The 15,062-nt window shown below is 43.8% G+C and overlaps 1 protein-coding gene across 17 annotated transcripts in view; it reads right to left on the bottom strand.

Moving 5' to 3' along the window:
- Window positions 1–4,576: 4,576 nt before the first annotated feature.
- JMJD1C (jumonji domain containing 1C) overlaps window positions 4,577–15,062 on the bottom strand; it is a 158,605-nt gene continuing 148,119 nt past the window's right edge. For all 17 annotated transcript variants that reach the window (XM_030276681.4, XM_072930884.1, XM_030276682.4 and 14 more), the window contains 5 exons: window positions 14,477–14,599; window positions 13,311–13,450; window positions 11,036–11,212; window positions 5,813–5,944; window positions 4,577–5,479 (listed from right to left, as the gene is read on the bottom strand). In XM_030276681.4, coding sequence (XP_030132541.4) covers window positions 5,390–5,479; window positions 5,813–5,944; window positions 11,036–11,212; window positions 13,311–13,450; window positions 14,477–14,599 — 662 coding nt within the window. In that variant the 3' untranslated portion in view covers window positions 4,577–5,389. The remainder of the gene's footprint in view (window positions 5,480–5,812; window positions 5,945–11,035; window positions 11,213–13,310; window positions 13,451–14,476; window positions 14,600–15,062) is intronic.

The raw sequence follows: 15,062 nt of genomic DNA, 5'->3' as shown, positions 1-15,062 counted from the left end.
TTGTTCTTGCAGTCTGCCCACTCAACACGAGTGCTGCTGAATCCCACCTCCAGGCAGTAAGGCTGAGCACGGGTGTGTTCCACTCTCGTGAGTGATGCTGAATTTTTTAGAGTAAGGAATTCTTCAGTCTGAATCCAGAGCTAAGCAATTACTCGGTGCATTGGAGGAAAGATAGGTTGTACCGAGAATACTCACCACTAGAGGACAGGTTTTACAGATCCATAGCAATAAACCTAAGGAAATTCTTCTCCCATGGCTGCCAGCAATTAACTTGTGTCACAACAATTTAAAACTGTTTTAAATTATTAAATTTGAGAGGGGGGTGTGGTGGCGCGGTGCTGCAGCCCGTGTCCGGTGTCCGGCCGCATCCCCTCTGCTGCCACGGCCACCGGCCGCCACCTGGTGGGAGCCGCGGGGCCCTCGCCCCTCCGGCCGTGCCCTCGTTCTTCCACCGCCACAGGATGGGCTCAGCGCCCGGGCCCGTGGTGCGGAATGCAGGAGGTGACCGCTGGAGCTGTAGCAGCAACAACACAGCGGTAAGTCACCGGTTGTCACATGGCGCGTCACCAAAGCCTAGCACAGCACACAGAAACACTCCCGGGGTGGTGCGTCTGGGCTGCAGGGTTTTATAAAGGACAGAACTAAAGAATCCTGTGGTCCGTTATTTCAAAGTGTCTCACCAAGAACCAATTTTAAATACACATCCAGACACTGACTTCTATTCATAGACTTTGCTTTAACCACAGAAACCACCCTTGGCACACAAAAGTACTGGCCCTGTTGAATATTGCCAACATATGCTATGCTGAAAGAAACTGTAATTATCCAATCTCTGGCTGTATCACCACAGAACGAGAAACCAAAGAAAGGCAACTGGGAAGCAATGTGGAGTCTCCTGAGAATAAAATCTGGAGACTTCACCACTACCAGTTGCTACTTAAAATGATGGCTAAAACCAAAATACAGAAGTGTTGGGTTTTACATTTTGCTTTTATTAAAAGGGGAAAAAAGAATTTTGTGACTGCTTCCTCTGAGAGCATTTCCATGTTCAGGAACTCTGGTAGTGAATTCCTACTGTCCTCTCAGCAGCAGCTCTTCAGCCATCTGCAGTTCCTGATGACCTGCTTTCAGTGTCAGGAGCTATGTACACCTCATCTACACTCCCTTTCCCACAAAAGGCTTGATCTTTTGAGACCCCTTCAAGTCCAGCTCTGTGCATGGAGAAAAGCAAACACAACCACAACAGCTAGTAACATCCTGTACTGAGCTGGGCTAAGAGAGTAGAAAACAAAATCAAAGTGTTCCACAGCAATCAGAGCAGTGGTGTGGCTGCCACAAGCCAGGTACAGGCTGGACATTATTTGCCACACCTTCCTACCCGAGTATGAGGACTGTGGAGTTCAATTGTATAAAAAGTTCTTTATTCCCTAAAGAATCAAGAGCTATAGCCATCTTTTCCTCCACCTTCTTTTTCTCTCATATTTGTTTTACCTGAAGTAATTTCAGCTTACTCGGGGCTTTTGTCTTGTAATCATCTGAAGTGTTCCCTCAGGTCCATTTGCTGCAGGACGTAAGGTATTATTGAGATCAAAGAATATGAAATCCTCAGAGCTGTGAAAATACAGGATTTCCTGCCTCAGAGCTACTAAACCCGACTCTCTATTTTCACTAAGGTAGCACAGACTCAGTGACTGGAAAAAGAAACAGGCACCAGGGACAAGAATATACAGCCTTGGTATGTTTGGAAGGTACCAGAAATGTTCACTTTGGAACATAATGGCAAAAATCCCTCAGTCCACCACTTACCTTTAGAAAGGCCCATGTGTATATTTGAGCTATTTGCACACAACACATCAGGTGAATCACATCTTCAGTTTGCTATGAGGCAAGATTTTCCTAGCAGCTATTTATAGATGGTGACTTCCTTTTCAAAACTGATGAGAACAAATGAAAAAAGTACAGAGGTTCGTTTGTGTGTGCTGCTGACGCCACAGGGCATTTGCTCCTTGGGCAGTTCCCTGGGCCACCCTGCTGAGATGGGAATAAAGAACGTGGTGGTGGCCAGTGCATGCGAGGACCGCCCCCAGCGCTGCTCTGCTGCCTGCTGGGGCACACGGACCGTGCAACACCGCGGGAAGGAGCCACAGCGCTGCAGCCATCAAAGCAGGGTCAGAGCGGAGAGCAGGAGCACAGTGCAGAGCTGACATTGTTCGGAGCAAAGCTGGGGGTCAGCAGGGGAAAGCACAGCAGAGACAACTCCAGCAATCTCAACAGGGTGAGGCAGCTCACCCAGCACGGATGTGGGGGAGAGCACAAACATCCTGCTCTGGAAAGAGCAGAACAGGCAATGGGAGCTGTGGAAGGAGGAAGGAAGGGAAATTCCCAGTTATAGGCGCAGGGAAGGCTGTCAGCTGTGAGAGCAGAAGAGGGCTTGACAGGATGTCACGGGAGAGGGTACAAAAAGAATTACCACCTACCAAAAAGGTCAGAGAGCATGAGAACGTAGTGCTGATCAGATGGGGGTTGGCCTACACACACAGATCTGAACAACTTGCATGAAGCTGGAGGAGTAAAATAAATAGATTTGCAAATCAGACTGTTCTAAACCCCTACATCTGACCTCCCTAACAAGGACCACCATTTCCCTGCCAGCAATTCTAGCAATTTGTTTCTCCTAAGCCATAAACACAGCAGCCATCTGTGCTGAAATACTTCAGGTCATCACAGCCCTGCTTTGTTCTTTGACAAATTAGGTACCTCTGCAGTTACAACAGGAAAGAAACTACTATGGCCATTTACTGTACAGCAGTGCTGAGGGTGGAGATGATGATAAGGAGCTGGGAAAGAGGGGGTGTGGGGAGCAGGGCTCACAGTTTTGCTGACTCGAGGTGTGGTCTTTCAAATGACACGAAAGGGGAAAGAAGGAGGAGTTTCATGAAGAGTAAAGCAGACAAAGAGCTTGTGCTCAATAGGGAAGTGGCAAAAGATGACACATAGTATTTTATATCCATGTTCTAGCAGCTGACAGCACTCCTGCACTCAAACAGCTTCAGCTGATCTCACTGAATACTTCTGGCTGTATTAAAATAGTGGAGATTGTAGAGCAGAAAACTCCCCAAGAGTCTTTAGCAAAGGAAGATGGGAAAAACATGCCCAGTAATACCTCACAGAACACGGAACATGGCAAGAGAGAAAAAGTGACCTGAAAACAAAACACCTTCCCACAAACCCCTCTCTGGTGTCAGACATCAGCTATGAACACCTCTGGTTATGCTCACAGCCACAAGCACAACACTAGCCCCAGTTCCTGCAGGGGAGCAGGGAGCTTGGCTTCATTGTGACAGAGCCAGAAACCTTAAGTTACTCAGTAAGCAGAATGTGCTACACCAAGTACTTTTTTTTTTTTTTTTTGGTGTCTTTTAGTGGTATTTGGAGTACCTGTGAAATTCAACAACTTCTGGCTCTGTTTAGACACTCTTCCAGTTTCACCCAAGGAGAGAACATCTTCAGTGCCAGGGATCTCTGCCCAGGTCTCTAAGCACTCCAGGGTGGCAGGGGCAGCTGTCAGTGGGGCCCAAAGGATGGAACCAAAGCTCAGACCTCGAGGCACAGGAGCTCTACATGCACTGCAGAAGAGGTGCTGGAGAAAACCCATGGCTTTGGCCAGGGCAGGCGTGGCAACATGGCACTCAGGGGACAGCAAGGCCTGCCCCCACGCAGCTGCCAGGACACAGCAGCACAAGGGTGAGCAGTGATGGCAGCCAGGGCCCAGGCCCAACAACTGCTCTGGGCTGCAGGAGAAGAACCAAGGGGAATGGGACTCTGCAGTGGGAATGGTAATTTCATACTTGCAAGGCATGTGAAAAAAATTCAACTGAAGAAGGAAATACTTAAATATTTACATATCCTGAACTTAAAAAACAAAGTATGTACAACTTGAGTCCACTTCTCATTAAGCAAATGTACACTGGCAAAGCCTGTGTTTTCAGACAATGCTCTAATGCTGCAGGGAAGAATAAAAATGATCACAGATGGAACAGGCTACAAAATTAAGAAGCAATTGCTAAGTGCAGCACCATTAACTCCCTGGTATTCCTCTGCAACTTGAGAAAATTCAAGTTTTTGAGCCAACTAAATATTCTGACTTTTGGAATGAGGAATTGCTTTTGTGCTTTATTATTTTGAAAGGTAACTTACATGGGATTTGGGGTTTTTGATGACCCCAAACCCAGTCAGATGTGTCAGGCTGGAAGCAGTAACCAGGCTCGTTACTGTAACCAGGTTAATTACTATCCCCTAGCTGGCCACTGGCTCCGCCTAATATTTGGTAATCAATCTAAGTACTTGAATAGTTTTATTAACTTAAAGCACAATTCTTGTGAAGCTTTCAAACTCACTCCAAAACCTAGAACTCTGCTCAGATGCTAACATTTTTCATTATTAAATTAAAAAACCATAAAACCACATTTTTTAAAACATCCATTATTTTGAGCGCCGACTGCCGCAGTGCCGGCCGCGGCCCGCAGAGGGCAGCACGCGGCCGCCCTGGCACAGACAGACCCACACCGCCACCGAGTCTGACAAAGTCATTTTAATGGAAAATGTAAAACCCCTTTCAACTTCAATGTACAAAGCATGTGTAACACTTGCACTTTTAACAAATTAAAGCAAGCCAATGTTTTAAAAAAATACATCATTGAATGTATATATGTATATATTTACATAGCATATTAAGTTTAATATTTAAGCTTTAAAAGTTCACATAAATTTTACCAAAATGAGACAATTTTTAAATAAATTACACCTTTTGAAAACGTTTAATTGTACACTGAATAGCTTCAATAAAATACTGAAGTGTCTGTATTTAATATCTACTTTATATACTTTATATTTTACAAAGTTTACAATTATTTGGCAGTAATTTTCAGAATATGACATGACTGCTGTGCGGACTCAGCAAGATCCCAAATGCAGGCAATAGCTGGTGTTTGTGTCCTACTCTCACAGTAACTGTCTCAATGTAGTGAAAAAGATCTGAATTATTTTAGCAAACTGTACAAGTCACATTTACATTTGATCAACAATATAGCATAGAATTTTGTTGTTTTTTCCAAAAATAAATACATCATCTTAAATCTTTGACATTTCACAAACTTCATGTACATTATAATACAGACAGCAGAACGCTGCTCAACTGTTTGCAAGTGGAACATGGAATCACAGTGGCTGTGATATGAAGCTCTACCGTTGCAGTGTCATTAACAAGTAAATATGATGACTGTGTTTTCTTGGCACTGATGGTTTGTGAAGCTTAAATTAGTGTGTATACCATTCACAGATCAGGTGAAATAACCTCTGGGTGATGCTACTTCCAAAAAGCAGAGTGTGCTCAGTTCTCATCCACATCTTCCATTTCACCTTCGTGAATCTTCAAAGCTCTCACCATTTCTTTAACTGCATGATACAAGATATTTTTAACCTGCAAGAACATGGGACAGATTTTAGTAAGGCCTGTGACCTGAGGAACTCTGCAAAGTTTAGGACTGAGCCCTAAACTTAGTGGATGGAAAAAGGTAAGGCTTCATCAAGCCTGTGCAAAAGGAACAGCTTTTTACACATTTTAAAATGTAACATGAAATAAAGCCAGCAGCTCAATGGAGAGTCATTTACAGCCCTGGCATTCATGCTGCTGCTCATTGTTATTCTGTGTGAACAGCAGCAAGGAAGTAGCTCCACGCACTGCTCGGCATTTCAATGAGCCCAAGCACACCCTGCCTTCCCAGCCGCTTCCAGAGCAGCATTCATTTCCTACCTGCAGTTTATCATCATAATTGATTTCTTCCTTCGACAGCCTCAGCTCCTGCGTTAGGTGAAATGACTGTACAAGATGTTCTGGAGACACAAAGTCTTCTGTTACTTGAACGCAGCTGTGAAAATTTTGCACCTATCCAAAATAACAGAGAGAGACTGACAATTGGTATTTGGGGTTATTCTTTGGCAGAGGTACCTGAGGAAAGAGCGGGTCTTGAGATCCCTAAAGCACAGCCTTATCAGACCACTGGGCATCTGTGCAGGCAGAGAGCACTGATGTGTGTCTGAGTTATCTAGCACTGAAGGCTGCACAGCTGCCTGTGCACCGGCGTTCATTCCACACTGCCGCCTTGTTCCTGCCTGCAGCAGCTGCCCCCGCCGCCCCAGCACGGCGCAGGCGCTGCTCTGCCCACCCCGGGAGCACATCTGCTCTGCAGGACCTGCTCCTCTGGAAGCCAGCACGTTTGTGGAAAAAGAACTGCCAGTGGAAATACTTGAATAAAACAACCGTGAACAGAGAAAGGGGGAGGCTGAGAATAGGGGGAAGATAGAGCACTTTTCTTCTTTCTCTGAACATTTCTTCTTACTGACATGAGATAACTACTGAGGGAACAGACCATCTCTTGCCACCCAGGTCGTACCTGGAGGACAGGGGAAAGGAAAATTGCTTCTTCATTGTGACCCAACCACCACCTCCAGTTCACTCCCTTCAGAAACATTTGCGTTTTTATCCCTAAACCCTTACAAATTATGCTGTAATTTGTAATTCAGCAGTCAAAACCCTTTTTTCCCCAAACTCCAACAGTTCCTCACAGAAGCTGTGTAGCAGCTTGAATTCCCAAAGCCTGGGGGTGGGGAGGCAGAGCCTCAGCCAATCCAGCAAACACCCCACCCCACCCTGCTCAGGACTGATGGAGATCTGTGTGTTTTAAAGTGAAACCTAGCAAAATCTAGGGTTTCTTAAATGCATACTCTAAAAATTCCATTATGATACCTGACATTCAAATAAACCATTGGGGTCTACCCAGTTGAGGACACAGGACTTCATTTAAAAATTTCTTTCTTCTTCAAAACCCCTGCCCAAGTCTGATTTTACAGAGCAGCTCCCCCCTACAGCTGAAATCCCAGCAGGTAACCCCCAGCTCAGCAGTCATGTTGCACATAGGGTTTTTGATGGCTAATCATCGTCAAGGACAAAGCAGTGCTGGTCCCTCCTGAGAATTCATCAAAACAGAAATAATTCTGGACACAAGGAGGGTTTGTTGATGCCACACAATCTGCAAACGGCAGAAAGCCAGGAGTGAGGCAGCAGCTGCAGAAATGCCAGCATGAGGCTCCCACCAGCACTCAAGGAATTTCCTAGATATTGGGGTGGGACACCTCTGCATTGTGCAGCCGCAGCTCCAGCCCCCTCCCCTCCCTCACAGCCTTCCCACCTCTTTCAAGTCTCTACCTGCCCTTGGTTTCCTTGCCAGCCCATGCAAATCCCACACCACTCATTCACTTTCTCCTCACTAAAACAAGGTTTTGCTGACTCCCTATCCCTCCGTGCCAGAACAGGAAACATTTGTTTCCCTCAGACCTTTAATTCTCCTGTGCCTTAAGTCTTCTTCTCCCTCCCCTCCAGGGCCTGGTTTATCCGTGTCAAAGTTTGCAGGGACAGATTTTACCCGGCTGGTCTGGTACTCAGCATGGGAATGCCCCGCTGACAGCCCCAGGCAGTTCTATTTATAATATTTATAACACAAACTGATGCAGTGACACACACAGAGAAACGTTTAGCAACGATTCCCCTGAGGTTTGTGGGGCGAGGAGTGCAGCACTCCCACGCCTGTGCCACTTCCAGCTGAACTGAGAACAGCTTCACAGCCGGCCCACGCAGAGCAGCATTTCCAGCAGGGCCGGGAGGTGGCTGCGGCGCTGGAAAAGCCTCAGACCTGGGCCGGGACAGGGAGAGGTGAGTGGGCAGGGAAGAAAGGGTCACCCACCCATCCTGATGGCCACCGGATCAGCCACTTCCTGCAAGGCTGAGCTCCAGAGCTCTGCATTTGCAACGCCCAGACCTTTATCCTACAATCCTTATCGGAACATTGCCAGGATGTCACATTACCTCAAGCATGCTATTGTACAATACATGATCCTGCTGTTAAATCAAGATAATGCCTCTATAAAAAACAACATTAGAATAACTTGTTCCACTATGAACAAGTTTTGCAGGGTGCCTGAACACCACATGTCAATTACTGACTCCAGTATTTCTAGCTTTTTATTTTTAGTTAAAAGATTTTGCCAATTCGGAGCTACCAAGTTAAAACCAGGGAGGCTATCCCTAGAGATATCTATGATACAGCACAGCTCACAGTGGAGCAGCAGAAAGAATGAATTTTTCAAGAGAACAGCACCAGCACCCTTTTTTAGCTGGGGAAGTTCCAAGGAGAGCTCAGGGCTCCCTGTCACAAGTGCCACAGAGGAAACAAGGCCCAGCCATTAGCAAGGCAGGGACACTGCTGAGCTCCCAGGAAGAAAGGAGATGCCCCTCACAGAGCATTCAGGGAAGCATCTGCAGAGGTGACCGGTCCAACGCTGTATCTATTTCTGGATTCTCCTTCTGAGAGAGCAATTCCCTCTACAAGAGGAACTGACAAGGCTGCCCTGCCCGTCACAGCTCACAGGAGAGGCTGCCCTCCCATCCCACCCAGGAGCAGTCTGACTTTGCCTGCTGCAGTCATCACAAGAAGGATGTGACTGCTGTCTGCAAGTACACAGGGAGGGGGAGAAAGCTGGGAAGCAAGAGGAATGCTATATCCTGCCATGAAATGTAAAGAATAAGTCACTTTAAAAGCCAGACATGAATCCATAGAACTAGGGGGAGGGAGAGGGGTGGAAAAACAATATACAGAAGAAATACACACAGGGCAGTAAATTCTAGACCAGCACGTCAGAAGCAGCAGCGTGCCAACAATCCTAATTGGCTCCAGAACGAAGAGTCAGAACTACACTTATGCAGTGACCACAGGCAGCCAGGCTCCCTAGCTCCAGCCCTCAGTCTGATTCCTTCTGCTCCACAACATTACTCATGAGCAAATAAAAATGTTAATTTACCACCTAATTTAGCATCAACTCTTACCCAGATTTAATAATTAAAAGGTTCATAATGTGCATGTAAATCTGAAACACTTAATGTGTAAACTTAACTTAATTGTGTATGAATTCTTGTGCAGACTTATTTTTCAGTTTTTAAATGTGCTTTGTATCTCTGAAGTGTTGGTGCTGATCCCTAAGGTCAGTATTTACGCAGCTCTACAGAGAGCGCTATGCGCATACATGAAAGAACACGATGCTTTTATTTCCTCCTACGTGGCAGATTCACAGGAACTTCTTACTGAAGATGAAAAGGTTCTCAAGCTTCACCCACTAAGGTTTAAAAACACCATGTTATTAACTCCTTGGTGCCAGAAGCTAGAACATTACCACTTCAAACACAATCAGCAGTTTAAAGCCAAGGAGATAAAGATAAGAGTGGTCTTATTTTTGGTCCTTAAACATATAAAGTACAGGGAAGACTGGAACAGTCCCACCCACTACTTCATGTTTTATATTCTGTATGTATTATATAATGGCACATGCTATATAGAACAGATTTCCCAGTACATTTGTTATATCCCCTGGGTTCTCTTCCACTCTTCTATCTGGGATACATCTCTCTTGATTCGTGAGATCAGAGTAAGGCTGCTGGAAGATGCAATACATGACTGGGAGTGCCAGCTTCTTTTAGCCTAACAGAAGGCAAGAACAGCAGCAATGTCAGATGTTCTTCCACATTTGTGAAACAACATCAAGCCTTGAGTCATTGTACAGAGGAAGGCAACCTACACCTCCCTAGATCTGGGTCAGCAAGATCTGTTTGGGGCTGTCTGGGTCTTTCCTTTCCTGTGCCAGGAAACAAATCCACACAGACCATCCAGAGCTATGTACCATCATGTCAAACCCAACCAGAAACTCAGTGGGACAAGGAGGAGCCTAGTCTGGGTAAGGTACCAGTTGCTTTCAATGCCCCACAACAGACACAGTCAGAGACAGAGCAGGGACATAACCCCTGTCATCACTACACCCCACAGGAAACCCCACTGCCCTGGCCACAGGGACATGGTGAGCCATTGCTTCCTCTCTGCCACAGCTGGAAGCTGATCTGCAGACTGGAAACCAAACAGCACCTTCTTCAGAAGGGCTTGGCCTCACTTGAACCCACAGGGAAATCAATGATAGATCTTCAACATCACAATGGTTTACAACCAACTGCAGGGTGGGGATGCTCCTCATTCCTTGACAGTCAGTGACCTCATTAGTGGTGCTTGACAGCTGGCAAGACAGCAAGCCAGCAGCCTCCACTTCCTGCTGAAGCAGGAAAGAAAGAAATCTAGAATGGCCTAAAAATCTCACCTAAACAATTGAGCTTCCTTCCTCTTTTCACCAAGGAGCAGCAGTTTACAGGCTGTGAGGGGGAAAAAAAGGCCTAAAGGCAGTAACAAACCTTTGATGCCAGGTTATGAGGCTGACTAACACAAATTTGTTGTGCTTCTCCAGAACTGCCCCACTGGCAGTACTTTTCTTACCCAACTACAGATTAGATCAGCTCAGCTGCTGCAAAGGTGGTATCACTCTTTCTCATAATAAGAAAAGCTGCTGAAGAGACAATGATGAGTTCTGGTGATTGATGTACCTTTTGTGTTAAAAGGAACTTAAATGTGGCATGGGAAAACAACCAAGTATCTGTTACAGAAACACCAGAACACCCACTATAAATCTCCTACAGCTAAAGACAAAAACAATGACATCTGACATCCAGGTGCTTACCATCCATACCTGCTCAAGTTGCTCTCCCTGCCCCTCCTCGATTAGGTTAACTTCTGGCTTTTAAGAAGAAAATTACTAACCTGACTCTGCCATAACTAGACTCAGTTTGTTTAGAAATTTGCTACAGAAATGAAAAGTGGAAAATAATGGTTAATAATGGTCTGTTCATTTGTAATTGTAAAGCAAAAAAGGAACTAATACTTAAGGCATTCAATTTGCTGTATGTTAGTCAGCTATACCAGCAGATGTACCTTATTTTACATTCCTACATGCTAACAGATACTAATAAAAAAAATGAAATGTAACTGAGCACAGATGTCTTTGGAAAAAAGTTATTAATCTCGTATGTCTTTAACCTAAGGTACATTACCTGATGAAGGGCTCCTGCTGGTAGAATAATAGCATCACCAAGGAACTGAATAACTGTGCAGGTTTTTACTCCATATTCTTCAAAAAGTCTTTGGCGAAGTTTTTTGTTCACATACCAACTCTGATCACGGATTGGATCATGCTCTGGTAAAACTTCTAGGCCTTGCTCCTTTGCTATCTGTTAAGTATAGAAAAGATCCCAAATAACTTCCAAAAGAACCAAACCTTTGCTGATCAATTTTATGCATACCCACCTCACCAAGCAACGTCACTTGGTTCCCAATACCAAGCAAGAACTCTGGCTAGGGATTCAAAACAACGCTGAAGGATCTGGGAAGTCTCACTGAACTGAAGACATCTGCAACACTCCCATTCCAAAATGCAGAGCTTTAAAGAACTCAGCACAATAATGTATTAATAAGCAACATGCTCTCTGTGTGACTTCTTTCATCCATAAAATATGATCTGAGCTCAGGAGTTCCTGTGCTGCCAATTCCTCAGGCTTAAAACCTTCTTCAAGTTTTGACACAGACACGCAACTTCACTACCTTAGCTCAGGAAAAAAGCAGCCAATAAAGCCAAAGGTTGTAGTCCTGGGAAAGCTGCTCCAGGTGACTCTGCTTGAGCACAGGGCCAAGCAGAAGGGACTCAAGGTGACAATTCCAACCTCAGCCATGCTGGGATAAGAAGCTGCTTTCCTACCACCCTAAGAGCATGTTCAGAAAAAATGATCAACACATAAAAATACTTCCTGACATCAGTAAATGGAATTACACAACCATTTCTCATCAAGTGAACCACAGGGGAACAAATATTACTCTTAATCAACTGCTATTAAATCAATCCTAATCACTAAAAACGAAAAAAGCAATTACATAAGAACATATTACATACAAAGAGAACAGACCTAATCCACCTGTCATGAATCATCTCATTAAAACCACATTATTTTTGCTTTTATTTATTAAATGAATGCAATTATGTGTGATGCAGGACTTGAAACTCTCCTTGAGTATTATCACCCTTCTAACAAGATATTGAGATTTTATATCTTATCAGCAGCAAAGCAGTCCCAGTGCTTACCCATCAATTAATCTCCAATTTAGTACTTCCCAAATACCACCATTCCTAAAATACATGGTGCTACACAACTCATTTGGGATAGCAGGGCAAACTGTGGTAGCAAATGACAAACTTCTTCACACAGCATCCTAAATGCTTCTGTTTTAAACTGCTGCTCAAATAGGTTCACAGCTATTCACAATAGTTTCATAAGTGCTCTGAGGAGTATTCAGCATTTCCTCTCTATGTCCACCTATTCCTTTGCATTCATGACTTTAGTCATAATGCTCTTTTTTGAACTGAAAAGCCACCATCTAATTTATGAGCATCTACTTTTGAACAAACAAAAAAGTCTTGCTGAATTATTAATAATCTCTTGGAATTATCTTTGTTTTAGTTACTAGTGCTCATTTTTCCCCACAGTTCAGCCTGCCCAAGAGCAAATGTTTGAGTCACTGGAGGACTCCTTTGCTGCAGCCAGTTAAAACTCACCTAATCTCTCCTCACAGTAAAGACACCTCCTCGAGCAATCACTTCAGTGACACTCTGGTATTTCCGTGTCACCTATCAAGGCCACCTTCCAGAACACACGAATGTGCTAAGGACAGGGCACAGAAAACTGCTTCCATGATGGAATCCCTACATTTAATGCATTGACAGGTATTCATCCTAGGGAACAACCTGAAAGGTTCTGATGTGGCTCTAACTGATCACCACATGCCACTGAAGGGCATGTTAAGTCTGCTGCCCTTGTTCGTTATCCCACTGCTTCCAGCTTCACCAAGGGCCCAGCCACGTTCCTGTGCTGACTGATGTCACACAGTCCTGCCAAGGACTGCTGTGTGAGGTCAGGGGATTTGGAATGGGACAATTCACCAGAAATTCAGCAGCAATAATACAGTGATGGATCACTGACAGAAAATCATCACCCCACAAATTATCATTTGTATTAGAGCAGAGCAAGAGTAGATCTCCATGCCCTAAGCCTTCAGTTACAGGCCACCTGTCACTCTTCCAAAGTGAATATATGTGTTACATATTTTATTTGTCTGTGTGCAGCAGGTCAAGTATAATTTATTTCATGTGCTATAAAGGAAATAATTTTGCCTTCCTCCCTTCTCTAACATCAAGGTGGGGTTTGTGGTTTTCGCCAGCCCCATTTGATTTACCAATTACTTAGGTTATATTTATAAATTATGTGTTATAAAGCTAACCTTTTGCAGAAACTCTCTTATCTTGTCAGCATCTTTGCCAGCATAAATGTGCCATAAAGCGCCAGGTAATTCACTTGAATCTTTCAACCGTTTCCTTAAAAGGTCATCCAAATCCTCCTCTTCCAACTTCTTCAAAACTCCTAAGGTTCAACAGAAATATTCTTTAAATGTGAGAAGGAGACAAAATGTTGAAACTAAATACCTTATTTTCAAATTTCTTGTGTGAGACTGAGCAGGAAGAAGTTTGCTGAATACAACAGAAACCACCAGGTGATCTTTCTGTTCAGTGTCTGTAACTCATTACTAGAACATGAATGCCATGGACACCTTAAAATATATTTAATTTTTGAACTTTTTCACATTTCCTGAATTCCACAGAACACAATCTCCTACCCGAAATGAAAAGCAGGACTGGTAGCAAAAAATGGAAAGATGAGAAAGGTGTTTTCCTGCAGTCAACACAAGCAGTTATAGCATGCTGTTGTTGCAGCCTGAGCTCGCTCAGTTTGCTGCTATTAACTCAGTGCATACACCAGTGAAACCAAAGCAAATGAAAGACAAACCTTACTGCAGCTCTATTAGTCACACCCAAAATCTACGTTTGCTGATTATGGAATAAGAGGACAAAAGAAAAAGGGCAAAGAAACAGAACTATTTCAGTGATTTAAAGACTGCTTCACATAAGCAATAAACCTCATAGAGACGACTAACATACACCAATTTAAGCTCTCCAGTGCTGAAAAATTACATTACAGCCCACATTCAATAGAGTAAGCACAATGCATCCAGAAGAAGCAGCATAAACAGAAGGTTTGGCAAATACATCATCCTGACATAATTGTTAGAACCAGTACAGCTTCCAGAGAAAATCCTTCACCCTGCACTTCTATTAGCTATGCCAGTCTCAGCACAGCAATGGTGCATCAATTATACAAAATGGCAAAAAAAGTGGAAAGAATTTGAAATACCATTTCATAATTCATGAACTGCAGTGTATTTTATACAGAAGTAATGTGTGTGCAAACCCTTGGAACAAAGAATCTCCCAGATGTAAGCAGGTTCTTATGGATCTCTTTCACTGCCTTCCAAAGAACAGTGTCAATTTTAGAAGGGGCAGAACATTCAAGTCCATCTACACCACTTCCAGTGAGTGAGATTCACATTACCTGATTTGGAAAGTACTCCATTTCCTTTGGCTATGCCAACATAAACAAGGATGTTCACGACATCAGAAACTTCAATATGGAGATTTGTGGTTCCTACGTCATGGTCTTTAGTAGCAGCCACACCTATGTTACACGATAAAATTAAGATTTATTTGTATTGCATATTCAAATCAGAACATGTAACAACAGTGAAGAAATTCCTGAAGTATACTTGGCATTACTTTTTAACAGAGAGTCCTTGAGATTCTCTCTTTGCCCAAGTACCCGTCCCTACACAGCATCTGTGCCAGAACAGAATGTTTCAGTGAATAGTCAGAGACATTTCCTGACCACTGTGTTCCATTCCTCTTCAACCCTTCAGGTTGTTCAGGGCGGAATATAGGTACAATGAATACACAAGGTTATCAAATCTGTCACTTTTATGTCTGGCTATAAGAGGGCTCTTAATCAAAATCACGACCTAAGAGGGAAATTCATTTTAGTTTTAAGAAGTAGAAATGAACATTCTTAAGTCAAAAGGACATTCTGGAACACAGAGCCTTAGAGCAGTATTATCTCAGAGTGGCATTAATGACTCAGTCCTCAG

The sequence above is a fragment of the Taeniopygia guttata genome, chromosome 6, assembly GCF_048771995.1.
Source record: "Taeniopygia guttata chromosome 6, bTaeGut7.mat, whole genome shotgun sequence".
Lineage (NCBI taxonomy): Eukaryota > Metazoa > Chordata > Aves > Passeriformes > Estrildidae > Taeniopygia > Taeniopygia guttata.
This window is presented reverse-complemented; position numbering and strand designations above follow the sequence as displayed.